The 27598-nt window shown below is 45.1% G+C and overlaps 1 protein-coding gene across 6 annotated transcripts in view; it reads left to right on the top strand.

The window, feature by feature from the left end:
* Positions 1–27598, top strand: part of LOC137433714 (E3 ubiquitin-protein ligase RNF212B-like) — a 53185-nt gene that overhangs the window by 11605 nt on the left and 13982 nt on the right. For 3 of the 6 annotated variants that reach the window (XM_078786176.1, XM_078786175.1, XM_078786174.1), the window contains 7 exons: positions 8086–8139; positions 8329–8387; positions 15889–15949; positions 20795–20820; positions 24705–24763; positions 24869–24932; positions 25036–25090. In XM_078786176.1, coding sequence (XP_078642302.1) covers positions 8086–8139; positions 8329–8387; positions 15889–15949; positions 20795–20820; positions 24705–24763; positions 24869–24932; positions 25036–25090 — 378 coding nt within the window. Of the gene's footprint in view, positions 1–8085; positions 8140–8328; positions 8388–15888; positions 15950–20794; positions 20821–24267; positions 24508–24704; positions 24764–24868; positions 24933–25035; positions 25091–27598 lie in introns of all 6 variants that reach the window. The other 3 variants (XM_078786173.1, XM_078786171.1, XM_078786170.1) reach the window with 2 other exon arrangements.

The raw sequence follows: 27598 nt of genomic DNA, 5'->3' as shown, positions 1-27598 counted from the left end.
TTGAAAGAAAAGAAAGATTTTCAAGGTTGTAGAAAAAATTCATTCCAGAGGTTTACTGCTGTTGATGCAGTGTCTTTTACACCAACTCATTTAACATGTTACATTGGTTATTTGTGCTTGTTGTTTGTGTTGTTTATGACCTGCTTAAAATCAGTAAGTTTCCTTTTTGGAATGATTTCAGTTTTGCTTGACGGACATGCAGACAAAGTACAAAAAAATAACCTCAATCCTCTGTCCACATACGCGATCGGGACGAGACTCCATACAATTTGACTAATTCAGAGTCGATGTGCAGCTAAACTGCAGGTTCGTTTTCTGATTCTTGGTCCGATTTGTGTTCAAAATACAACATTCAATTGAAATGAAGTTGTTCCTCTGTCATAAACTGACGTCTGTGGACAGACAGACGGACGGACGGATGGACGGTCATGAACCAATTGCTTAACCCCACTTTTCACTTTGCGTGAGCGGGGTAGTGACGATGTCATGGCTACATGTTTGTAAAGTTTCACTTTTTTCATTTGATTTTCATTTACAACTTCATTTAACATCCATGAAAATACAATGTAACAAAATTGCTGTTTTGAAACTTAATAAACCTGAAAATGTATTAAATTGATGCGGGTTGGTATGATGCATCCAGTCAAATTAAATCAGGAAAAGTTTATAATTGAAAAAGCTGGACTTACAATTCGGTAGAGTCGACGTTTCGGCGAGAATCCACTCGCCTTGTTCACACCAGTTGTTGAAGTGAAGAAGCTTGGAAATCGTCACGTGACCTCAACCGTCGGTAGGGTGAATTGGTCTGTTGACCAATCCAGGCGTCCCATGACGATTGTACACTGCATGGCAGAGATGTAATAGTCTTGAAAAAAAGCCTCTGCACAGCCAGTTAGTTCATGTTAAGAACAACATCCGGAATAGGCCTCAAGCTGAGGCCTGAAATAGTGCCCAGAAAATGAGTTTCGTTCCGAACTCGTGGGACTACGATTTCTATGCATTGTTTTATTGTATACAACATGCCTGACCTTGTGTTAAAAGTTTAACTCTGAAATCCTGCCAGTTTCCGTGAACGACCACGTCAAACTAGGTCATGTAGAGTCAAAAAGGAGGATTTTTAGCTCCGGTGCCGACTTTGCGGCGTGGTATCTCCGTCGGTACATATAATTCAGCCTAGGAATTTATGCTCGGCACAGACCTCCCATGGTTCTGTGGCCCTGTCAGTTTTGAAGGCTCTTACTTACGCACACATCATACAGCGGAAATGTAAAAAATGTACTTTTGTCGTACGTACCTACTGTAAAATTCAATGAATTTCTCCGAAATTAACCCAAAATATTTTTGAAACCATCAGAGATATCCCCTCGAAAATGGGTAAGCTTGGCACATGGAAGGGATACTGCTTATTGACGACGTTTCGTGGTTGTCTGGAAAACAACGGATGAAAGGGGCGACACTAAAAATGCCTCCAGATGCATATGGGGACCGCATGATGACCAGGGATAGCATAGTGAATGTAGAGTAGGGAAGCTTGGTATTATGGTCGGCGGTATGAATCCGATGAATACATGATAATCCATTGATACAATAAGTATCAATCCATAGATAATAATAAGGCACACACCTGAAGTAAATCGCATGATAGTTTATTCACCGTCGTGTCAATACGCAAAGATGCAGGCTTCGATGTATGCGAAAATTCTGAATGCCCACGGGCTCATGTAGCACAAATCTTCTTAAAATTTCAAGGCAATCGGATGAAAATTGAGGATTTTAGAAATTCGACAAAGTTGGTGAACTTTGGCCTATGTTGACATATTGACCTTTTGATCCCAAAAACAATAAGCTTCTTGCTTATGATCAACTCTACCATTTGGTGAAATTTCGTGAAGATCGGTTGAAAATTGTGACCTGTAGGCGCCTGACTGACAGACAGACAAACAAACACACAGACAGACAAACAGACAGAATAACGCACAAGATCAAGCAATACAACAACAACACAACAGGCATTTTAAGGCAATTTTCCCTGCAAGAGCGGCGGTTAGCCTTGCGGTCCCCATGACAATCTTCTCCATTTTGCCCTATTTTCTGCATCTCCCCTTGTTAACCCCCTTGCCCGCATTTCTTCTTCGACCACCTTTAGCCAAGTCTTTCTCGGTCTTCCCGGTCCTCGACTTCCTTCCACATTTATTCCCATCACTCTTTTCAACCAGTCACTTTCATCCTTCCTCAACACATGACCAAACCATCTCAACTTGTTTCTCTTCACAGCATCAATCACAGGCTCTATTCCCATTATCTTTCACAATTCATCATTTGTCTTCCTCTCTCTCAACGATACTCCACACATCCACCGAACCATTCGCATTTCCACCCTTTCCAGCCTTCGTTGCTGCTCTACGTTCATGACCCATGTCTCATTCCCATAAATCATAACACTTCTCACACATGCAGCATACACCTTTCCCTTCAGCTTCAATGACACTCCCCTCCTCGTCAGCACGCCACTCAGTTCCCGAAACTTCTTCCATGCACACCTCACTCGAGCAACCGTTGCCGAGTCTGATCCACCTTCTCCATTCAGCATGTCTCCAAGGTAACAAAATGTTTTCACACCTTCCAGCTTCACGCCATCTCCAAGATCCAACTCAACATTTCCTCCATCTGCAGCTCCCTCTGTGCACACCTTACACTTGTTACCTTGCCGCATCCAACCAGTAGCTGCCACACTGGTTAATGACCCTCTCAAACCACTACATTTTTGATGAACCCACTCAGCGCACATTGTACATTGAATGGAATTCACTCCGACACCCTTCCTGCACACAGCACACGGCCACTTCCCAGTTCTTTCCACCTCACCACATGCTTTACCACTTGCCATCACCTTCGTTTTTCCGATATTCACCTTCAGACCTTTTGTCTCCATACATTCCTTCCACTTGTTCATCTTCTCCTTCAGTCACAAATAGTAGTGGACTTAGTACCGACCCTTGATGCACTCCCACCTTCACCTCAAACTCACCACTGTTCCCGTCCTTCGTCCTTACAGCTGTGCCCGCTCTTTTGTACATTGCCATCACGACTCTGATCAACCATTCCTCCACTCCTAACTTCCTCAATGCCCATGTCACTACTTCACGTGGAACCCTATCGAATGCTTTCTCCAGATCTACAAACCCAAGAAACAACTTCTTCCTCTTCTCCATATACTTCTCCTGCAACTGCCTCACAATAAAGAGCGCGTCTGTCGTTCCTCTTCCTGGCATAAATCCAAACTGCATTTCTTCGATCTTTACTTTCTTCCTTATCCTCCTCTCCAACACCCTTTCCAATACCTTCATTCCATGCTCCAATAACTTTATCGCTCGATACGAGCCACAGTCCAGAGGGTCACCTTTCCCCTTGTATAGAGGGACGAAGGTACTCAGTTCCAAATCCACTGGAATGCGGCCTTCTTTCACCACCAGATTGCAGATCTCTGTCATTCTCTTCACACCCCAATTTCCCGCTGCCTTCAACATGTCTCCCACAACTCCCGTCGGCCCTCCCGCTTTTCTACTCTTCATTGCTTTTATCGCTTCCTCAACTTCCTTCTCGGTTATCTTCTCTGCCGGTCCTAAAACTGGGTTACTCTCTATGTTGCCATCCCATTCATTCTCTGCATTCAACAGTATTTCCATATATCTCTTCCATCTTTCTTTAATTCCATCTGGGTCCACAACGATTTGTCCCACTTCATCCTTCAAGCAACTCACCCCCATCACATCACACCTCTCTTTCGCTATCTGCTTTGCAATCCTGAATACCGCTCTCTGACCGTCTTCCGAATCCAAGCGCTCTCCGAACATTTTCCTACATGCCTCCTGTGCCTTTGCTACCTCTTTCTTTGCAGCCTTCTTGGCTGCCTTATAACTTTCATGCTCTGCCTTTTCTGCCCCCATACCCTTCGCCTTCTGCCACTCCTTGAACTTCTTCCTCTTCTCGTCAATCTTCTTTCCAACTTCATCATCCCACCACCATGTTTCCGAGTGCCTCGGTGGTCCTTTTGTCCATCCACATACCTCACCTATCTTTCATTGACATCCAACCACTTTCAAGCTCAACCATATCATCCTCCACCATACTCAGCCTCTCTTTTAATGCCTCCCTCACTGTCACCTCTTTCAACCTCCACACCTTCATTCTCGGTTGGTACTTCACCCGCCGAGCTCTCCTCGCACCTTTCACCCTTATGTCGCAGACAACCAAGTGGTGCTGTGAAACAGCCTCCTCCCCCGGGATCACCTTTGTGTCCCGGAGGTGCCCCCTATCTCGCCTACGCACCAGGAGGTAGTCAACGGTTGTCGTCGACCCACCTGACGTGTATGTAACAAGCTTATTATCCTCTTTCTGGAACTGAGTATTACAAATCAACAAATCAGCAAACTCCAAAATCCTTTCACCTTCTTCATTTCTCACACCATATCCGTAACCCCCATGAACTCCCTCAAAACCGTCCATACTCCTTCCCACATGTCCATTTAGGTCTCCTCCTACCACAACAACTTCCTCATCTTTCACATTTTCCATCAGCTTCTCTATTGCACACCAGAACTTGTCCTTCTATTCATCGCTCCGACCAACCTGCGGAGCATATCCCGAGATGATGTTCACCAAGAGCTTTCCAATCATCATTTTCACCATCATCAACCTTTCACTCACTCTAGTCACACTCACCACACTGTCTACAAACTCCTCAGAAAACAGGACACCAACACCATTCATGCCTTCCGGACACCCTTGCCACACAAACTTGTATTTCTGTCCCTGCCTACCCTTCACCATTCTCACACCACTTCCCTTCCATCTCGTCTCCTGCACACAACATATGTCCACTCTTCTTCTGACCAATACTTCCACCACTTATCCTGATCTCCCTGTCATTGACCCTACATTCCATGTCCCAAATCTCAGAAACCGATCTCCACGTCGGGCATCAGACGTTTCGTCGTCATAAATGGAATGATTTCCACCCTTGCTTCGATCGGGTTCCCCACCTTGAGTTTTGACGAGAGGGAGTGGAGTCCCCCACGGGGTACTTCGGGCTGTACCCTGCCCATATGTAGTCGTAATTGTCATGGTTCTCTTTTGAGGCAATGTTTTTATGGCCGGATGCCCTTCCTGACGCCAACCCTTTTTTAGTCGCCTCTTACCGCTTACCGCTTACCGCTCCTCTTACCTCTTACCGCTCTTACAGACACGCAGGGATACGGTGTACCTATTCTAAACCGGGGTACACACCAAGCAATATACTTGAAAAATCTCAGGTAGAATTAATCAGCAATTATTTAGCTCAGGTAGAACAGCAAGGTGATAGTGAGGATTTTATTATTAAAATTAGTATACAGTGCACGTTTTTGTGCCTCCACAGGATGGTTGTCCGTCCGGTTGTCGGTCTGTACCAGACTTTCGTTTCCAGAATAACCGCTTATGGGATTGGCTTATTGGTATGAACTGTAATAATTGGTGTGATAACAAAATTGGTATGAACTGTAATGCAAAGATGAACTGGTTCGATTTTGAGTTGAAAAGGTCAAAGGGACCATGGTCATGTGACCTTTAATTTAAAATCTTGGTTACCACAACTTGTGGACGAGAGAAGGGATTTCAATCAAACTTGACAGTAAATATCGCGGATGCTTCTTCATGGTGGTTGAACCCTTCTCCCTCCTCCCCCCAATGCAATTCGGGGGCAAAATCTTCCCCATTCTGTCCTGCTGCCCGAATTCGTCAGGTCAGCGCTTTATTAGGGTCAGAGTGCCGATTGGTCCGCATGGACCGTCCCTTTCCCTCTTGTCCCTGTTTCTCTCTTTCTCCAACTCTGACGTGGCCCTGACTTCGTGAAGGTGGGTCACACCATCCTCGATGTGGGGGATCTCTGGGTCGTTTCTGGGAGATCGATCCGCTGTCTTTGTGTCAAAGGCTTGTTCGAGAGAACTGTCCGAAGTGATACAACAACCAAATTTGACACCACAATGGCCTGCTGTGCAAAGATGGACAGATTAATTTTTTGGGTGTAACAGGACTTGTGCCCTTTGAAAATATTTTTGCAGATCATAACTCGAGTTTGAAACATCTGAGGTTTTACCTCTGTCATGTGACCTTTAATCGAGATCAAACGTAAACAGTGGGCTGACATCGAACGCAGGCGGACGCATATCCAATATCACCCAGCGATGCAGACATTGTACAACAGAGCTCGTTTCGTCCCACCCTGCACAATAACTTGGGGTATAATTAGCAGTGTAGGTAGATCCTAGACTCGTGGAGGTAGATCCTGGACTCGTGGAGGTAGATCCTAGACTCGTGGAGGTAGATCCTAGACTCGTGGAGGTGTATCCTAGACTCGTGGAGGTAGATCCTAGACTCGTGGAGGTAGATCCTAGACTCATGGAAGTAGATCCTAGACCCGTGGAGGTAGATCCTAGACTCGTGGAGGTGTATCCTAGACTCGTGGAGGTAGATCCTAGACTCGTGGAGGTAGATCCTAGACTCAAGGAAGTAGATCCTAGACCCGTGGAGGTAGATCCTAGACTCGTGGAGGTAGATCCTGGACTCGTGGAAGTAGATCCTAGACCCGTGGAGGTAGATCCTAGACTCGTGGAGGTAGATCCTAGACTCGTGGAGGTAGATCGTAGACTCGTGGAGGTGTATCGGAGACTCGTGGAGGTGTATCGTAGACTCGTGGAGGTGTATCGTAGACTCGTGGAGGTAGATTCTAGACTCGTGGAGGTGTATCATAGACTCGTGGAGGTGTATCATAGACTCGTGGAGGTGTATCATAGACTCGTGGAGGTAGATCCTAGACTCGTGGAGGTAGATCGTAGACTCGTGGAGGTGTATCATAGACTCGTGGAGGTGTATCATAGACTCGTGGAGGTGTATCATAGACTCGTGGAGGTGTATCGTAGACTCGTGGAGGTAGATTCTAGACTCGTGGAGGTGTATCATAGACTCGTGGAGGTGTATCATAGACTCGTGGAGGTGTTGGTGAACTCGACGTTGACCAGATACTGTTGTCTGTTGGCAAGGTTGTGACACTCACCGTCCAATTGCAGCCACGTCTGCAGGCATTCACGATATTTATTCCATCTAAGAGGCGTAAACGGCGAAGTTATGTCATTCACGACGTGTTCAAAGTGCATGAAGCACTTTAAACGCGATTTTCCCGAGGCCATGACTAAACATTCAGCGCGACATGGGCGCCGCCATTTTGTATGTCATGTGACCTAAGCAAGTGTTCTGATAGGCCTAGATTCAAAATTAGTGCCTTTGATACAAGACAAAGTAGTGCGACATAAACGCGTGGGAAACTTTCAAACTGGCAGGATCTGTGAGTTAAACTTTTAGTATGTGCTACAACTCGGCACGTACTCAGATTACCAGTGATTATTTTTTAGTCTCTCTGACCTCGGAACGGGATTGAACGATACACGGTGTCAGCTTGAGGCCTAGAAGGATAGGAAACACGACTCGGTGTGTGGCATCAGATGTGGAGACGCATCATGCACTCGGCAAACTACATAGGAAAACTCGGCAAACTCCTAGTTAGGCCTGTATGAACCAACATTGTCGTCCAGCTCATGAAGAGGCTTTGAACACCTGAACGTGCATGGACACAGCCTTGATAACAGCCAAGTAGTCATCTCAGATGGGGAAAAAACGCTTTGGTCGTGGTGTGAAGGAATCCATTTGGGAAAGAGTTGAATCACCTTCTCTCAACAAAAAGGGCGGTTTGCGATTTCATCCGTCGCGGACGTGGGACAAGGCCATGACATCTTTCCTACGTCGTCTGCAATCGTCACGAGACACCCGGATCGATTAATAGACCAATTCATCTGACCGAAAGTTGATGTCACCTGACGATTTTTCAAGCTTCTTCTTCACTTCAACAACTGCTGTGAACAAGGCGAGTGGATTCTCGCTGAAATGGAGGCTCCACCAACCTGTATGTAAGTCCAGCATTTTTTCAATGATGAACTTTTCCTGACTTAAAGTGTGTTGTTTGTAATCCATATTTCATACTATCCCACTAACCAGGTAATGGAATTCCAAAAGAATCACAGAAAGAATCTATTCACTTATTACAGAAAGGTAAGAGTCTTTATTTATCCTTCACAGGCTTCAACATTGAGTTTGAAACAAATTGTGCATTTCATGTAAAGCTTACGCAAAACACCGTTTGGTTTGGTCTGTTTAACATTCCCATCTGAAACCCTTGCTCACAATACTTAAGGAACGCAGGTTCAAAGCCCCCATGTGAGTGTTAACATTTTGCTTTAGCATTCAAACATGGAAAGAACTTGTCAAGAACTGGCAGAAAATCTCCAGCATTATCAAAGGTATGAGAGTCACAACAACACTCCTCCACACCTCCTCCCCTCCAGCCCCCAAACATCTTTCTGATTTCACTGACACTTATTATGTCTCCTCCCCTGAGGGTGGCCGGAGGCATTATGTTTTTGGGTTGTACGTCCGTCCGTCCATACGAGCTAAACCTCGTTTTTCTCAGCAACCACATGTCTGAATGAGACGAAACTTTCAGGATAGGAGTAACACCCATGCTTTATGATAATTGTGACGTCATAGGTCACGTGGTATGGCAGCCGTCTTGGATTAAACGCAAATAATTACAAAATTATTTCTCGGAAACCACTGAATGGAAAAATTTGAAACTTGACACATTGTCAAGTACTCCCAATGGGGAACAAAAGCATGATGATGATGATAATGATCATATGTACCAGTATATTGACATCATATGTGCCATTGGTATACCACTATACCAATGGTATACCAGCCAAAAATGTTTTAATTGAATTCCTTATCCTAAAAATCTGAAATTGCATTCACATGATCTCTGACGCATTTGTATTCAAATATTAACTCTATGACATCATAGGTCACTTGGTTTAGCAGCCATATTGGATTTAACCCAAAACCTGAAAAAACCATCTTCTCCCAAACCACCAAATCGATTGACTCGAAACTTTACGTGTGTCATTGACTAGGCATGGTGATTAAAAGATGATCACGAAAGCATCATTGGCCACATGGTGTGGCATGCATATTGGATTGAAGGAAAATATAAAATAATTATATCTGAAACCACTTACCCTTTTGATGCGAAATTTTACAAATATCATCGAACACCATTGATGCATCTAGTTTGAAAATGATGATGTGGTAGGTCACGTCGTTTGGCAGACATCTTGGATAGAAAAATGAACCTTATCCGAACGACACGAAACTTCACAAACGTGATCCCCTACCCATAGAGTCTACATTTTTAAGGTCATATGTCACGTGGTATGGCAACCATATTCGCTTGAAAGCCAATATTTTTTTAAAATGCCCTTCTCTGAAACCGCTTCACCGATCGATGTGAAACCGCTCAATCTTAGGCATTGCGAACAAACTTTTCTAATCGGAATACATTCCTGCGGGAATCAAACCAAAACCACACAACTCATTGGCCAGTTATTCGATGTGGCCTCTCTTACTGCCACATCCTACAAGTTGTTCACATTCTATTCCCAAGAAATTGTATTTTGGATGCACTAAGCTCAAACACCACTTGCTAAAATGGATCAAGTAGATGCTCTTTTGATTTCATGCATCTATGGCAAGGAGAATTGTCAGGTCTCATTCGATACGTCTTTTTTCCAAAACTACATCTTTCAACCGAAATTCGATTATATAGCCAATGCAGAAATTCATGATGAAGTTAATTTGACCATGAAGCTTTATACAGTGCCTTCAGAAAGTATTCACACCCCTTGACCTTTTTCACATTTTGTTGCGTTACAGCCTGAATTTAAAATGGATTACATTGAGATGTTTATCACTGAGATCTACACATAATATCCCATAACGTCAAAGTGGAATTTATTTTTTTAATTTTTTTAGAAATTTTGACAAATGAATTAACAATGAAAAGCTAAAATGTTTTGAGTCAATAAGTATTCAACACCTTTGCTATGACACTCCAAATTGAGCTCAGGTGCATCCCCAATTCTCTTTGATTATCCTTGAGATGTCTCTACAACATGATCGGAGTCCACCTTTGGCCAATGCAATGGATTGTACATGATTTAGAAAGAAACACACCTTTCTATACAAGGTCCCACAGTTGATAGTACATGTCAGAGCAGAAACTCTACCATGAAGTTCAAGGAAGTGTCTGTAGAACTTCGAGATAAAATTGTGAGGAGGCATCGATCTGGGGAAGGGTAAAACAATTTCTAGTGTTGAAAGTTCCCAAGAGCACAGTGAGCTCCATCATTAGGAAATAGAAAGAATATGGAACTACCCAAACTCTTCCTAGACCTGGCCGTCCGACCAAACTGAACAACCGGGCAAGAAGGACCTTGGTCAGGGAGGTGACGAAGACCCCAATGACCACTCTGACAGAACTACAGAGTTCCTTGGCTGAGATGGGAGAACCTGACGGAAGGACAACAGGCTCTGCAGCATTTCACAAATCTAGGCTTTATGGAAGAGTGGCCAAATGGCACATGACAGCACTCCTGAGAAAAAGACATGACAACGCCTGGAGTGTGCAAAAAGGCATGTGAAAGACTCAGATTATGAAGCAAAAGATTCTGTGGTCTTATGAGACAAATATTGAACTCTTTGGCCTGAAGGCAAAGCGTCTGGCGGAAACCGAGCACAGTTCATCACCCAACCACAACATCATCCCTAACGTGAATCATGATGATGGTAGAATCATGCTTTGGGGATGCTTTTTAGTGGCAGGGACTGGGAAACTTGTAAGAATAGAGGGAACAATGAATGGATTCAAATTCAGGCAAATCCTTGAGGAGAACCTGTTGCAGAGTGCAAAAGAACTCAGACTGCGGCAAAGATTTACGTTCCAACAGGACAATGACCCCAAGCATACAGCCAAAGCATCACTGGAATGGCTTCAGAACAAGAATGTGAAAGGCCTTGCTTGAGAGACCCAGCCAAAGCCCAGACTTGAATCCCATTGAGAATCTGAAGAAAAACCTGAAGATTTCTGTTAAGTCACACTCCCAATTCAACTGAAGAGCTTGAGCAAACCTGCAAGGAAAAAGATGGGAGAAACTCCCCAAATCCAGATGTGCAAAGCTGACGCAGACATACCCAAGAAGACTCGAAGCTGTAATCACTGCCAAAAGCGCTTCTATGAAGTATTGACTCGGGGTTGAATACTTATGTAAATGAAATATTTCTGTATTTCATTTTATATTATTTTATAAGACTTTATAAAAAAAATTAAAACAAAAATTTCACTTTTGATATGATGGGGTATTATGTGTAGATCCCAGTGATAAAAATCTCAATTTAATCCATTTTAAATTCAGGCTACAACACAACAAAATGTGAAAAAAAACAAGGTGTGTGATTACGTTCTGAAGGTGCTGTACATCACTGAAAGTTTCTTGAGCCCACCATTTATAAAGGTAGTTTCCCACAAGCACATTTTCTGATAGATAAGGTCAAACTTCCAGTGTCCACAGTTTCTGATTGTAATCTCAATGGAACTTTCTGCAGAATATTTTGTTTTGAAATGAAACGATATAATTCTGAGATTTGTATTTGGTGCAAGTTCAATGCTTACAACCTATCAGAGCTTCCATTAATGCCTTCTAATTTTCCTCACTTGTTATACGCCATTTGTTTTATCTCGATCACTTTTGAAGTCCCGTACCTTTCTAAACTTTTGTACTTTATAAGGCATCACTGAAAAGTTCATGTTAAGAACAATACCAAAATTGAATCTTCACCAAAATTGAATCGATTCTTCCTTGTCACACACACAACCGGTCCACCAAGTTTCGTCCAAATCAGTCCATAACCTTTTGAGATATCCTGCTATGTATCGTTTTTGGCCCAATCGCTCAATGGTGAAGAATCACTTGCAAATTCTACTAACTGGATCCGAATCCGGATCTTCACTAAAATCCAATCATTTCGTCCTTGTCACATACGCTACATCTCTGCCAAATTTAGTCTGAATCCGTCCACAACTTTTTGAGATATCTTGTTCACAAACGGACAGACAGACCGACAGGCAGACAGGGGTGAAAACATAACCTCCATCCACCTTTGGTGGCGGAGGTAATTAGGGGATGTACCAGCCAATCTTCCGTGGCGAATGTTAGAGTGTAGGACTTTTTGAATTAAAACATGTTGCAGGTATATTACTACTTGCTGATTTTCTAAGCTTGGTAGAGGGGGAGGCTGTCACAACATGTTTGGTGGAGGAAGTCATTTACAAAGTAATTCAATTACTTTCACAGCGAAAAAGAGAGGTTCTTGATACATACCAATAATGTAGTCCCACAACACTATCCTAAAGGGAAACCCAAACACTCAGACTACCTCAACGCTAATCTATCCCTTGATACCCTACAAAATAGATATGATGTGTCTTTTTCTGATTTGTGATTTATAAAGCAGGTAATTTTGCGATTAAAAGTCGAAATCTTCTTCTTCACACTTAGCCGTGGCATCACACTCAGAGGTATTGTACGCTTTTCTTATTGTCTACGAGTCACATCGCGTGACACGATTTAACTGAAACAGTGATTAACTTTAAATTTTCCACAAATATGCCGAGTCAAAGTGTCCTTGGTGGTTGTTGTAATATAACCCGAGATGGTTTCATGCTGCACCGATGGCTGAAAGGCCCTAAGTTTGCGAGAAATTGGACGAGGTTTGGCCGAAATACCCGAGTGTGAATCGGGCTGACAAAATGTTCCCTTTTGTGTTTGGAACATTTTGTAGAGCACCGTTATGAAACAAGAGAGATGGCTATATATCTTGTGGTTAAGCGGAAGAAATGAAATCCCCACAATTAAGCGGAAGAAACAGCCATCGCTCGAAATCAAGACCATCTGCATCCAGCTACCAGCACGTGCGCATGGGAAATTTGAGCGGAGAATGAAACACCTGTGTTGGACTGCTGGTGACTGATGTCCTCACCCCGCCACCACCCTATCCCCCCACCCCCTCCCTCCAAGCACCACTCCCGCCTCCACTACGGTGTTACGTCAACGCGGCACAACACAGCACGGACACGACAGAGACGAGGCACAGCATGGACACGGCACAGACACACCACAGACACAAATGGCGTCCCGAGAAAGTATGAAACGGGATGATCCTGTAACATACAGGACACCGAGTCAGCCTGCGATGGTGGGACAAAGCATTCGTCACCCATTTTGTTGGCGGTGTCCAAGTGTGCCTAGGCCAGGTTCGAGTGTGCCTGGGTGGTGGTCGTGCTGTGCTATATGTATGCTGTGTCGTGCCGTGCTTATGCTGTGTCATGTCCATGATGTGTCGTGCCGTGCCTGTGCTATGTCCATGCGGTGTCGTGCTGTGCTATGTGTATGCTGTGTCATGTCCATGCTGTGTCGTGCCGTGCTTGTGCTATGTCTATGCCGTGTCGTGCCGTGCCTGTGCTATGCCCATGCTGTGTCGTGCCGTGCCTGTGCTGTGTCATGTCCATGCTGTGTCGTGCCGTGCCTGTGCTATGTCCATGCTGTGTCGTGCCGTACCTGTGCTGTGTCATATTGTAGCGGCTACCGCTGGGTTTTCACAATCGCCTTGCACCTATCAAGGACGCGGAGCGATCACCATGCCGGGCTCGTCCAGGACGCCCGGGCAGGCCCGCGCTCAACTTGCCAGGCCTCGGTCGGGACGCCCGGGCATGCCCGGGCATGCCCGGGCAGGCTCGCCCTCAACTTGCCAGGCCGCAGCCAGGACGCTGGGCCACGCCCCCTCTCGCCTTTCCTGGGCAAACGCTCCGGGATAATAGGTATATATATTGCTGCCCGATAAACGGGCTTTTCAGAGTGCCTGAGTGTTTGGTTTGATTAAAGCAACTCGGATGAATTCCAGCTTTTTGTCGCGTCCATTCTTCCGATCGACGTGGGAGCCCCAGCTCCTTCAATATCATATTTATTCTGAAGGGTTGAACTGATTTATCAATTAATACAAAATCTCTTATAAACAGTCAAATGAATGGAAAAACAAAACGTACCAATCTGTAGCGAACATGCGACCAAAGACCCTTAACAACCCTGAAGACCCCCCAAAAAACTCCAAAGACCCTTAGAGACCAAAATTACCCCAAAGATCTAAAAGACTGAAAAGACCCAATGGACCCCAAAGATCCAAAATACCCCGAAGACCCAAAATATTCCAAAGACCCTTAAAGGCCCCCCTCCCCCTAACTTCCCCGAACATCGACCACTTGTCTAACGTTTTAAATACCGTCTGGCAAATACCGTAATTAATCGTGTTCTGCTCCTCGTGTGCGGCCTTGTACCCCCGTCGGTGTTTGTTAACTTAAGTCCCCTACTTCGTGTTTTGCTTGGCTCTTAGATTTTTCCCTTCTACCCCGAACATAATACTCTTTGTCTAACGTTTTAAATCCCCACCCCTCCACCCCCCCCCCCCCCCCAAAAAAAATAAAAATAAAAATAACCAAAAACATTTATTTTCCTTTCTCCACGTGTGCTGTTGGCTCATCCTGTACTTCTGTCCAGGTGTGCTGTTCGCCCCACCCCCATTATCTCCTTGCCATCCACCTTTTGCCCTGTTCACGTGACTCGTGGTGGTCCCTCTCGGAGGTGTTAGTGAAGTAACACCTTTCATCTTCACTAACACCTCCATTGTCGCCATGTTTGTCTGAATCGCTCGGATAAGGCTCAAAACGATACGGCTCCACAATTCCTCCAAAAGCTTTTCCATCACTAAATTTATCTCCAATAGTTTCTTCAAAATCCCACTGAGCAGTTTCAACGTTGAGAACCTTCAGAATTGCTGATGACGGTGGAATCGATATCGGAATCCGATCTCGAAATACTCTGTTTCTCTATGTAAGTCGCCATTTGGATCAAGGTGGGAATTCTAAGTGTGACGTCATCGGCGAAAATCGACACTTTAGAGCTTTTTTCTCAGCACTTTGTGTTTAGAAAAAAATATACAAATACTTTCCCTTCAAATTAGACCGCGATTAATGATTTTCACTCGTTTTCAGTGAAAAAAATTCCGTTTGGGTTCCCCCTTTAAACGATACTGGGCTCTTTTGGTAATCCATGGGAGGGAATGCCATCCAAAAGTTTGATAACATGCTAGAAATCTGAGAGACAATCCATGAGGGAATTCTGGGCACCATTAGCTGATATTTTGGAAAGCAAGGCAGAATCAGTTTTGTGGGGAATGTTCAGTGAGGTGGCCGCATGGGGACCGCAAGGCTATCCCCGCTCTAGCAGGGGAAATGGCCTTAAAATGCATGTTGTTGTTGTTCTTGTTGTTGTTGTTGTTCAGTGAGGTGGCTGCATGGGGACCGCAAGGCTATCCCCGCTCTAGCAGGGGAAATGGCCTTAAAATGCATGTTGTTGTTGTTCTTGTTGTTGTTGTTGTTCAGTGAGGTGGCTGCATGGGGACCGCAAGGCTATCCCCGCTCTAGCAGGGGAAATGGCCTTAAAATGCATGTTGTTGTTGTTCTTGTTGTTGTTGTTGTTCAGTGAGGTGGCTGCATGGGGACCGCAAGGCTATCCCCGCTCTAGCAGGGGAAATGGCCTTAAAAGGCATGTTGTTGTTGTTCTTGTTGTTGTTGTTGTTGTTCAGTGAGGTGGCCCTCGCCTCTTGTTTGAAATTGAGGACATCCGTCCATCCATCCATCCGTCCATCCATCCATCCGTCCATCCATGGTTTAGTTCTGTTTTTCACGGTTTGTTTATTTTGAACAGGCAGCATCATTTCGTTATTCATGATAAAACGTGTTACAATTGTTCCTCCATAATGAATCATTTTCTTATTACTGCATTGATGTGTCGTCAGAGAGAATCTGGTGCTGAAAAAAGAGAATGCTGAGCTCAAAAACACGATTAAGATGGCGAAGGTATACATCGGGGACTTTCATCACGAGCCGGTGAAAGCTGGCGTTTTGCTGTGTGTTCCTCAATATCCTGTGATCCACTTGTCACATGACCACCTGTTTCCCCAATCCATTTCACAAGCCCGACCCCATCTGCGTATCCATTCTCATTTCACTTCTTTGATCATTATAATTCGAACTCCCTGTTCATATTATTTTCCACACCACCTGTTCCTGACAACCCTCCATCCCATAATCATACTTCCTGTTCCTGACAACCCTCCATCCCATAATCATACCTCCTGTTCCTGACAACCCTCCATCCCATAATCATACCTCCTGTTCCTGACAACCCTCCATCCCATAATCATACCTCCTGTTCCTGACAACCCTCCATCCCATAATCATACCTCCTGTTCCTGACCACCCTCCATCCCATAATCATACCTCCTGTTCCTGACCACCCTCCATCCCATAATCATACCTCCTGTTCCTGACAACCCTCCATCCCATAATCATACCTCCTGTTCCTGACCACCCTCCATCCCATAATCATACCTCCTGTTCCTGACAACCCTCCATCCCATAATCATACTTCCTGTTCCTGACCACCCTCCATCCCATAATCATACTTCCTGTTCCTGACAACCCTCCATCCCATAATCATACTTCCTGTTCCTGACAACCCTCCATCCCATAATCATACTTCCTGTTCCTGACAACCCTCCATCCCATAATCATACTTCCTGTTCCTGACAACCCTCCATCCCATAATCATACTTCCTGTTCCTGACAACCCTCCATCCCATAATCATACTTACTGTTCCTGACAACCCTCCATCCCATAATCATACTTCCTGTTCCTGACAACCCTCCATCCCATAATCATACTTCCTGTTCCTGACAACCCTCCATCCCATAATCATACTTCCTGTTCCTGACAACCCTCCATCCCATAATCATACTTCCTGTTCCTGACAACCCTCCATCCCATAATCATACTTCCTGTTCCTGACAACCCTCCATCCCATAATCATACTTCCGGTTCCTGACAACCCTCCATCCCATAATCATACCACCTGTTCCTGACAACCCTCCATCCCATAATCATACTTCCTGTTCCTGACAACCCTCCATCCCATAATCATACTTCCTGTTCCTGACAACCCTCCATCCCATAATCATACCACCTGTTCCTGACAACCCTCCATCCCATAATCATACTTCCTGTTCCTGACAACCCTCCATCCCATAATCATACTTCCTGTTCCTGACAACCCTCCATCCCATAATCATACTTCCTGTTCCTGACCACCCTCCATCCCATAATCATACTTCCTGTTCCTGACAACCCTCCATCCCATAATCATACTTCCTGTTCCTGACAACCCTCCATCCCATAATCATACTTCCTGTTCCTGACAACCCTCCATCCCATAATCATACTTCCTGTTCCTGACAACCCTCCATCCCATAATCATACTTCCTGTTCCTGACAACCCTCCATCCCATAATCATACTTCCTGTTCCTGACAACCCTCCATCCCATAATCATACTTCCTGTTCCTGACAACCCTCCATCCCATAATCATACTTCCTGTTCCTGACAACCCTCCATCCCATAATCATACTTCCTGTTCCTGACAACCCTCCATCCCATAATCATACTTCCTGTTCCTGACAACCCTCCATCCCATAATCATACTTCCTGTTCCTGACAACCCTCCATCCCATAATCATACTTCCTGTTCCTGACAACCCTCCATCCCATAATCATACTTCCTGTTCCTGACAACCCTCCATCCCATAATCATACTTCCTGTTCCTGACAACCCTCCATCCCATAATCATACTTCCTGTTCCTGACAACCCTCCATCCCATAATCATACTTCCTGTTCCTGACAACCCTCCATCCCATAATCATACTTCCTGTTCCTGACAACCCTCCATCCCATAATCATACTTCCTGTTCCTGACAACCCTCCATCCCATAATCATACTTCCTGAATTCAAGCCTTCCACGTTGATCTTGTCCCCCAGCACTTTCTCTTTGTACAATCCCCTCCTTCCTCGTTGTCCATCACGTCCACCCTGGTCGCTTTGTTGTCCCTGCCCACCTGACACGGTCGGAGACGGGCACGATGAGCTCCGTCCGTCCGACCGACCGACCGATCATATGTCCATGTACTTTTGTGTACGTGATATTTAAACAACCGTTTAACATTTCAATGGAATTCACCTTTATTGTCATTGTGCAGTACACAAGTACAAGGTACAACGAAAAGTGAGATATTGCAGATATCAGTTCCTCATGCATCATCTGAAACTGATTAGGTCACGTCTGTGATTGGCTGAATTATGTTGCCATGGCAACCATCTTGGTAACTGGGCTTGTGTACGTGATACTTCAAAAACCATTCGATATTTGGCTTTCATATTCCATAGATCTACTCCTCATACCACCTAAATGGTGGGGGCCTACAGTATCAGCTCCTTCTTCTTCATCCCTAACTTAGTGGATCCAAAATGATGTGCAACTTTTTATTCCACGACCATATGTTTTATTTTATGTTGATTTTGCTTGTTTTCGTCTGATCATACACAGGATTAGTTAGTTTAATTTAATGTAGTGAAAAAATGCTTCAACAGATCATTAGAAGCGACATCAGTCGCAGTTAAAGAAATGCTCAATCCAAGCACGGCCCCTCTGGATGACAGCTGCCGCATGGACACTCAAGTTGCCGATGATTTGGCTGAGAACCGGAGCTGGTGTGCGTATGATTTCCCACGTGATGCTGTTTTTGCAACTTCTGCAGTGTGTGTGGGTTGTTTACGTGGACGTTGGCTTTGAGGGACCCCCAATGGTAGCGGTCGGAAGGAGACAGATCTGGGAAGAATGGAGGCCACGGGTTGTTTGTCTGTTGAGAAATGAGTCAAACACCTGGGAAATGTCATCTCAAAACGTCCAAAGCAACATTAGACATATACAGTGGTGAACCGTCTTTCTGGAAGATGACCGAAGTCACGGTGATGTGTTGCTTCCTTCGCAGTGCCAGAAGGAATCCCCTCTGCAGCAGCATGTCCATGTCCATATACATATACCTGTATTGACTGTCACTGTTTGTTCGGCTTCGTTGTCAAAGAAGAAAGGTCTGATTATACCACGACGTCCGACAGCATACCAAACCTTCACTTTCACAATGCGAACTGGTTCCATACGTTTGTGGGTTGGTGTTCTATCCAAAATTGCACGTCCTGTTTGTTCACCTGGCTGCTGAGATGGAAGTGGGCCTCATCACTAAAGAATATGTTCTCTAGAAAATCCTGGTCTTCTTCGATCCGCTGGGAGGGAAACGGCGGCGCAAAGTTTGAACCTGTTCCTCTTATTTATTTCAGTCTGGTGCTGCAGTAACTCTTTTGTACGGATACAGTTTCAGATCGTCATGTATGATTCTGCCAAGAGTCGCTCAAAAAGTTCCCACCGGCTGTGCAAGTCGGCGTGTTGACTTCTTTTGGAGAAGTGCACTATTTCGTGCAGTGCACTATTTCGTGCAGTGCACTATTTCGGAGAAGTGCAGTGCATGTCGTAAAGTACTCCAAGAATGAAGAATTCCGTAAGGTCCAACGGTTTTATCCAATCCAACATCGGACGCACGTCCCGTTCCAATCCTCTCTATGCCCCGTGCTCTACCCGGAAGTCCTCCTCCTCTTCGCCACGCCCTCTCTAGCGTACCTTCTATGCACAACACCACACCTGCAAAGCTTTGTAGACCCCTTTTGGTGAAACTCCAAAAATCCAGAATCACTGCTCACCTCCACTCGTTCCTCTTCTTATTCACCTGTGGAACCAACTGCTGCATCCCATATTCTCTTCAGTCTCAATCTTCCCTCCAGGTCTTCAAGTCCACTGTTCACCACCATCTCATATCATCCCCCGTGCAAAAACGATGATCTCTTGTACCCCCATTAACCTCCCATCCCTCCCCCCCCCAAGCCCACTTCCTTCCAAATATCCAGTTTTTCTTTCCTGAGAGTTTGCGCCTTGTCCAACACATGCATCCTCACCTAACCTCCATTGTTTGTCCCGAGTCCCCCTCGATTTTGACCTTCAACTCTCCTGTTGGTGTTTTTCCCTCCCTCAGCTGCTCCTTTTGTTAATTTACATCCTCATCCATTCAGTTTTCCAGCTCTTCCACGAGCCTTGACCTTGTATACAAAAATAAATAAATAAAAAGCTCCTCTTGCAGCCTCCATCTTGTCGGATGTCATCACGAAAGGTTCTTGACCACTGTGTCCTTTAATTTGGTCTTTCACACTCCCAGGGTCTCTAAACATTTCAGGTATACGTTTTTGATGGTTTTGTATCATGGAATTCTTGCATTTGGACAAACCCGATAAAACTTCCTTTGTGTAGAATCGTAAAAAAAAAGGTCTCTCAAATGACCGGTAGCTCGGGTACACAAATTGTCCGATTATGGTTCACACTTGTCTGGAAAGACAACTTTGAACCTTGTTCTTTAGGCGACCTGAAAATAACAAGAGGGCCGCATTAGTAACATAATCACTGCGGCCTGAAAAGTTGCACATCATTCATTTTTGAACCAACCCGGTATATTTTCCACGGATCCCTCTCAGTTTGACATACAATGCACGAGGGACAGAACTGCTAAATGGAGCCCGTAGTGGACGAGAGCTCACACATGTAGCTGGGGAGGCCAAACAACAAAGGCAATAAATGTAGAATAACATGGGACAATTCAGGACAAATTATTCCTCACGATTTTACCACTTTAGGATTTGTCCTTGAAAACATTTGACAGTAATGTGGTGAATTTGATTTTTAAATGTGCTTCTTCATTTACTTGCAGGGACAACAAGCTCCATTTGGAAACAGGTGAAATCCGTTTTTTGTTCATTAAATCACTTAATGTTGATCATGGTTAAACATTCATATTCATTCATTCATGGTGAACTCTGCACCTCACGACATTCATGGTGAACTCTGCACCTCACGACATTCATGGTGAACTCTGCACCTCACGACATTCATGGTGAACTCTGCACCTCACGACATTCATGGTGAACTCTGCACCTCACGACATTCATGGTAAACTCTGCACCTCACGACATTCATGGTAAACTCTGCACCTCACGACATTCATGGTAAACTCTGCACCTCACGACATTCATGGTGAACTCTGCACCTCACGACATTCATGGTGAACTCTACACCTCACGACATTCATGGTAAACTCTGCACCTCACGACATTCATGGTGAACTCTACACCTCACGTCATTCATGGTGAACTCTGCACCTCATGACATTCATGGTGAACTCTGCACCTCACGACATTCATGGTGAACTCTGCACCTCACGACATTCATGGTAAACTCTGCACCTCACGACATTCATGGTGAACTCTGCACCTCACGACATTCATGGTGAACTCTACACCTCACGACATTCATGGTAAACTCTGCACCTCATGACATTCATGGTGAACTCTGCACCTCACGACATTCATGGTAAACTCTGCACCTCATGACATTCATGGTGAACTCTGCACCTCACGACATTCATGGTAAACTCTGCACCTCACGACATTCATGGTGAACTCTGCACCTCACGACATTCATGGTAAACTCTGCACCTCACGACATTCATGGTGAACTCTGCACCTCACGACATTCATGGTGAACTCTACACCTCACGACATTCATGGTAAACTCTGCACCTCACGACATTCATGGTAAACTCTGCACCTCACGACATTCATGGTGAACTCTGCACCTCACGACATTCATGGTGAACTCTACACCTCACGACATTCATGGTAAACTCTGCACCTCACGACATTCATGGTAAACTCTGCACCTCACGACATTCATGGTGAACTCTGCACCTCACGACATTCATGGTAAACTCTGCACCTCACGACATTCATGGTGAACTCTGCACCTCACGACATTCATGGTGAACTCTACACCTCACGACATTCATGGTAAACTCTGCACCTCACGACATTCATGGTGAACTCTACACCTCACGTCATTCATGGTAAACTCTGCACCTCACGACATTCATGGTGAACTCTACACCTCACGTCATTCATGGTGAACTCTGCACCTCATGACATTCATGGTAAACTCTGCACCTCACGACATTCATGGTAAACTCTGCACCTCACGACATTCATGGTGAACTCTGCACCTCACGACATTCATGGTGAACTCTACACCTCACGACATTCATGGTAAACTCTGCACCTCACGACATTCATGGTGAACTCTGCACCTCACGACATTCAAGGTAAACTCTGCACCTCACGACATTTATGGTGAACTCTGCACCTCATGACATTCATGGTGAACTCTGCACCTCACGACATTCATGGTAAACTCTGCACCTCACGACATTCATGGTGAACTCTGCACCTCACGACATTCATGGTGAACTCTGCACCTCATGACATTCATGGTGAACTCTGCACGTCATGACATTCATGGTGAACTCTGCACCTCACGACATTCATGGTGAACTCTGCACCTCACGACATTCATGGTGAACTCTGCACCTCACGACATTCATGGTGAACTCTGCACCTCACGACATTCATGGTGGACTCTGCACCTCATGATATTCATGGTGAACTCTGCACCTCACGACATTCATGGTGAACTCTGCACCTCACGACATTCATGCTGAACTCTGCACCTCACGACATTCATGGTGAACTCTGCACCTCATGACATTCATGGTGAACTCTGCAGCTCACGACATTCATGGTGAACTCTGCACCTCACGACATTCATGGTGAACTCTGCACCTCACGACATTCATGGTGAACTCTGCACCTCACGACATTCATGGTGAACTCTGCACCTCATGACATTCATGGTGAACTTTGCACCTCACGACATTCATGGTGTACTCTGCACCTCATGACATTCATTGTGAACTCTGCACTTCACGACATTCATGGTAAACTCTGCACCTCACGACATTCATGGTAAACTCTGCACCTCACGACATTCATGGTGAACTCTGCACCTCACGACATTCATGGTAAACTCTGCACCTCATGACATTCATGGTGAACTCTGCACGTCATGACATTCATGGTGAACTCTGCACCTCACGACATTCATGGTGAACTCTGCACCTCACGACATTCATGGTGAACTCTGCACCTCACGACATTCAAGGTAAACTCTGCACCTCACGACATTTATGGTGAACTCTGCACCTCATGACATTCATGGTGAACTCTGCACCTCACGACATTCATGGTAAACTCTGCACCTCACGACATTCATGGTGAACTCTGCACCTCACGACATTCATGGTGAACTCTGCACCTCATGACATTCATGGTGAACTCTGCACGTCATGACATTCATGGTGAACTCTGCACCTCACGACATTCATGGTGAACTCTGCACCTCACGACATTCATGGTGAACTCTGCACCTCACGACATTCATGGTGAACTCTGCACCTCACGACATTCATGGTGGACTCTGCACCTCATGATATTCATGGTGAACTCTGCACCTCACGACATTCATGGTGAACTCTGCACCTCACGACATTCATGCTGAACTCTGCACCTCACGACATTCATGGTGAACTCTGCACCTCATGACATTCATGGTGAACTCTGCAGCTCACGACATTCATGGTGAACTCTGCACCTCACGACATTCATGGTGAACTCTGCACCTCACGACATTCATGGTGAACTCTGCACCTCACGACATTCATGGTGAACTCTGCACCTCATGACATTCATGGTGAACTTTGCACCTCACGACATTCATGGTGTACTCTGCACCTCATGACATTCATTGTGAACTCTGCACTTCACGACATTCATGGTAAACTCTGCACCTCACGACATTCATGGTAAACTCTGCACCTCACGACATTCATGGTGAACTCTGCACCTCATGACATTCATTGTGAACTCTGCACCTCACGACATTCATGGTGAACTCTGCACCTCACGACATTCATGGTAAACTCTGCACCTCACGACATTCATGGTGAACTTTGCACCTCACGACATTCATGGTAAACTCTGCACCTCACGACATTCATGGTGAACTCTGCACCTCACGACATTCATGGTGAACTTTGCACCTCACGACATTCATGGTGAACTCTGCACCTCACGACATTCATGGTGAACTTTGCACCTCACGACATTCATGGTAAACTCTGCACCTCATGACATTCATGGTGAACTTTGCACCTCACGACATTCATGGTGAACTCTGCACCTCACGACATTCATGGTGAACTCTGCACCTCACGACATTCATGCTTGAATCGCTCAGGTGTGGAGCCCCGCTGAACGACCATGTGGTTTTGAGTGAATCGCTCAGGTGTGGAGCCGCGCTCAATGACCATGTGGTTTTGCTTGAATCGCTCAGGTGTGGAGCCCCGCTAAACGACTATGTGGTTTCACGTGAATCGCTCAGGTGTGGAGCCCTGCTAAATGACGATGTGGTTTCACGTGAATCGCTCAGGTGTGGAGCCCCGCTAAACGACTATGTGGGTTCACGTGAATCGCTCAGGTGTGGAGCCCCGTTTAACGACCATGTGGATTTACATCGTAAAACACGACTTCTTTGACATGAATATATATTTTTTGTTTTAATGTACCAAATATTGAACACCTGTACATTGGTCTTTTATCATCCACTTTTTAACACACCAAACGTTTTACCTATTATGTCCTCTGTGCTTACCAAACCTTCCATTACCTGGATAGAAGTGCAACAACCGGATTGAGAAGCAATTCATATTCGCCAGCAGAACAACCGATGATGGGTATGTAAAAACGCTATTCTGTGTTTGATTTATTTTCACCTGTATGATCAGGTATACAGTTCGTATCAGGTTCCTCCATTCATTTGACCATGTTTATGTGAATAGTGTCTCCCATTGGGCAGTGCCTGACTTCTCCGTATTTGTTGAAGAGGAGATTCCCATCCAACACGTACGTTCATTCTCTGAAATAATTTTGATGAGAAGCAAATCCCAGTAAGTCGATGCTTTGTGCAGTTTACCTTTTTCTCTCTGTTAAACCTGCTATGCCGTAGGTCTGAAGCCATGGACTGCAGGCCAAGCCAGGTGGTGCGTCCTAATAATGGCCCTGTAAGTTTGGGTGATGCAATGTTCTCATCGAATATGTCATTGATCAATTCAAAATTGAGTGGTAAAAGTAACGTCTTACTTGTGACAGGTTAAGTTCACGTTTCTGCACATTAGACTTTGGATGTGCCAGGTTAAGAGTGCACTTCCTCATTTTAGCAACTGTGAACACAACCGTGCTGATCCGACGCTTCGCTGACAGGTGTAATCAAAAGACTGGATGTTCCATTTCACGAACACGTTACGTATCTATCTGTGAGTCTCAATAAGGATGTAAAATAAAGTGAAACAAGCCAAAAAAAGTATCTTGTAACACGTTGTTGTTGTTGTTGTTGTTGTTGTTGTTGTTGTGTATAGCCCTGGACAGTTCTCTCGAACAAGCCCGCGGCACGTAGACAGCCGATCAATCTCCCAGGAGCGACCCAGAAATCCCCCACATCCAGGATCATGTAACCCACCTTCACAAAGTCAGGGCCACCAGAGAGAGAGAGAGAGAGAGAGAGAGAGAGAGAGAGAGAGAGAGACTGACTGACTGACTGACTGACTGTTTCTTCCTTTTATTACAAGAGTACAGAAAATCAGTTATGTTCAGTCATAAAGAAACAAAACACAATAAAAATGGTCTCAAGGAAAAGTTATTATCAAATCATCATCATCAAGTGTGCATATGACATCATTAAAAACCCACTTTTCTTAAAAACATGTTAAATTCTTGTTCATTTAAAAAAACCGGTATTCTAGCTTTAGTCTTGCATTTACAAGAGCCTTAAAGGTGAGCAGTACATCACATGACGAGTCAGAAGCGTTTCCCATTTTTTTCTTCCTGGATTTATAAATTGCAAACTTGGCCTGGCCAATTAAAAAATTCATTAAAACCACATTCCTAAGGGAAGACGGTCCTAAAACACCATAAATAAAAACATTGTGATTGAAGAGGGAACCAAGCTTCACAAGGCGTTCCTGAAGGAATGTAAAAAGAGGTTGCAATCGTTCACTCTCAAGGTATATATGCGGTAGGGTTTCAATGGATGCACAGAAAGGGCATAGATTAGAGTTAGCAGTAGAAAACCGGTTCAGTAAAACATTATAAGGTAAAATCCAGTGTACAAGTTTCCATTGAATATCTCCAACATACTTTGGAGTAGGCAAGAGATAAAAACTTCGCCAATTGGGGCAATTGGGTGGTATTGGGGGTAAAACATCCCGCCATCGAAGCCTCGGGTGCTCAGAAAATGTTTTTGCGTATAAAATTTTAACGTACGCGTTGTACAAAGTTTTCTTTGGAAAGGCGGGAAGGGATAATGCAGTATCATCAGGGCTGTTCAGGCCAGGGGACAGATTAAGTGGCGGGCTGAAGACCAGGAGATTGGGGAAGTCACCCGCTGTTTCCTCGGGGGAAGGGCCAAGTTCCTCGCAGGTATTACGATACGTTGTGGATATCCCTTGAAGGAACCGAGAGATGATCCTGACAGATTTTATTCCGGTTTTTTGTGCCACAGCGGCAGCACTCAGCCGGCAGCTCCCAGACTCTGTCATGAGGTCTTTCACTCGCAGCAGCTTGGCATCAACAAAACGTTGAACGAGTCCCCTATTATTCAAGCTGTTTTCCAGGAAGGGGCTGTAGCATAGGGGCTCGTTCAACAACATTTCCATGTTGTATGTTGCCATTTCACGGGAAAAGGACAGGACTTGCCAGGCGTTCATCACCCCTTGGTAAAAGGTGGGCAGCAAGGATGAATCGATTTGATGAGGGTTCATCAAGAAAAGTTCTCGGTCGTAACCCAGCTTGCATGTAAGCTGCAATATGCAGTTAGCCAGAGGCCTCCAGAGTAGGGCTTCATCTCCATATACAAGTTGGCGCACGATATGAAGCCGGAAGACCATAATCCGGCTGCGGATATCAATAAGACCTTGGCCACCTTCATTGAGTGGTAAGTATGCCACGGGGGGTTGGAGCCAGTGTTTCCCGGTTGGAGCCAGAAAAAGTCGACAATGCTCTTTTGCAGTGTAATAAGAAGGCTCCCGGGCGGTTGTAGGCATATCATCTTATGCCATAGCATAGAGGCGACAAGATTGTTAATGACGAGAGTTCTTCCGCGGTACGAAAGTTGAAAAAGAAGTCCTTTCCAGCGGGCCAGTTTTGCCATTACCTTGTCCGGTAATCCCACCCAGTTCTGCTGCTCAAAGGTGTTGTCTCCGAGGAAAATACCGAGGTATTTAATGCCACTTTTCTGCCAGTTCACTCCTCCTGGTAGGACAATTGGCGGGCAATCTCCAGGTCCTATCCAAAGGGCTTCACTCTTCTTCCAGTTTACCTGGCCTGAACAAGCCTGACAATATGTTTTTAGTGCCTGAGCCACCGCAGTGACGTCAGCACTATTTTTTATATAAATACAAACATCATCTGCATAGGCAGAGACTTTTAGCGGTGTGGTAAGAATTGATCCAGTGAAGCCAGAAATGTGCGTACGTAATTGGAGCAGAAGAGGTTCGATGGCAAGAGAGTATAAA

This window comes from Myxine glutinosa, chromosome 10 (assembly GCF_964187855.1).
Source record: "Myxine glutinosa chromosome 10, kmMyxGlut1.1, whole genome shotgun sequence".
Taxonomy (NCBI): domain Eukaryota; kingdom Metazoa; phylum Chordata; class Myxini; order Myxiniformes; family Myxinidae; genus Myxine; species Myxine glutinosa.
This window is presented reverse-complemented; position numbering and strand designations above follow the sequence as displayed.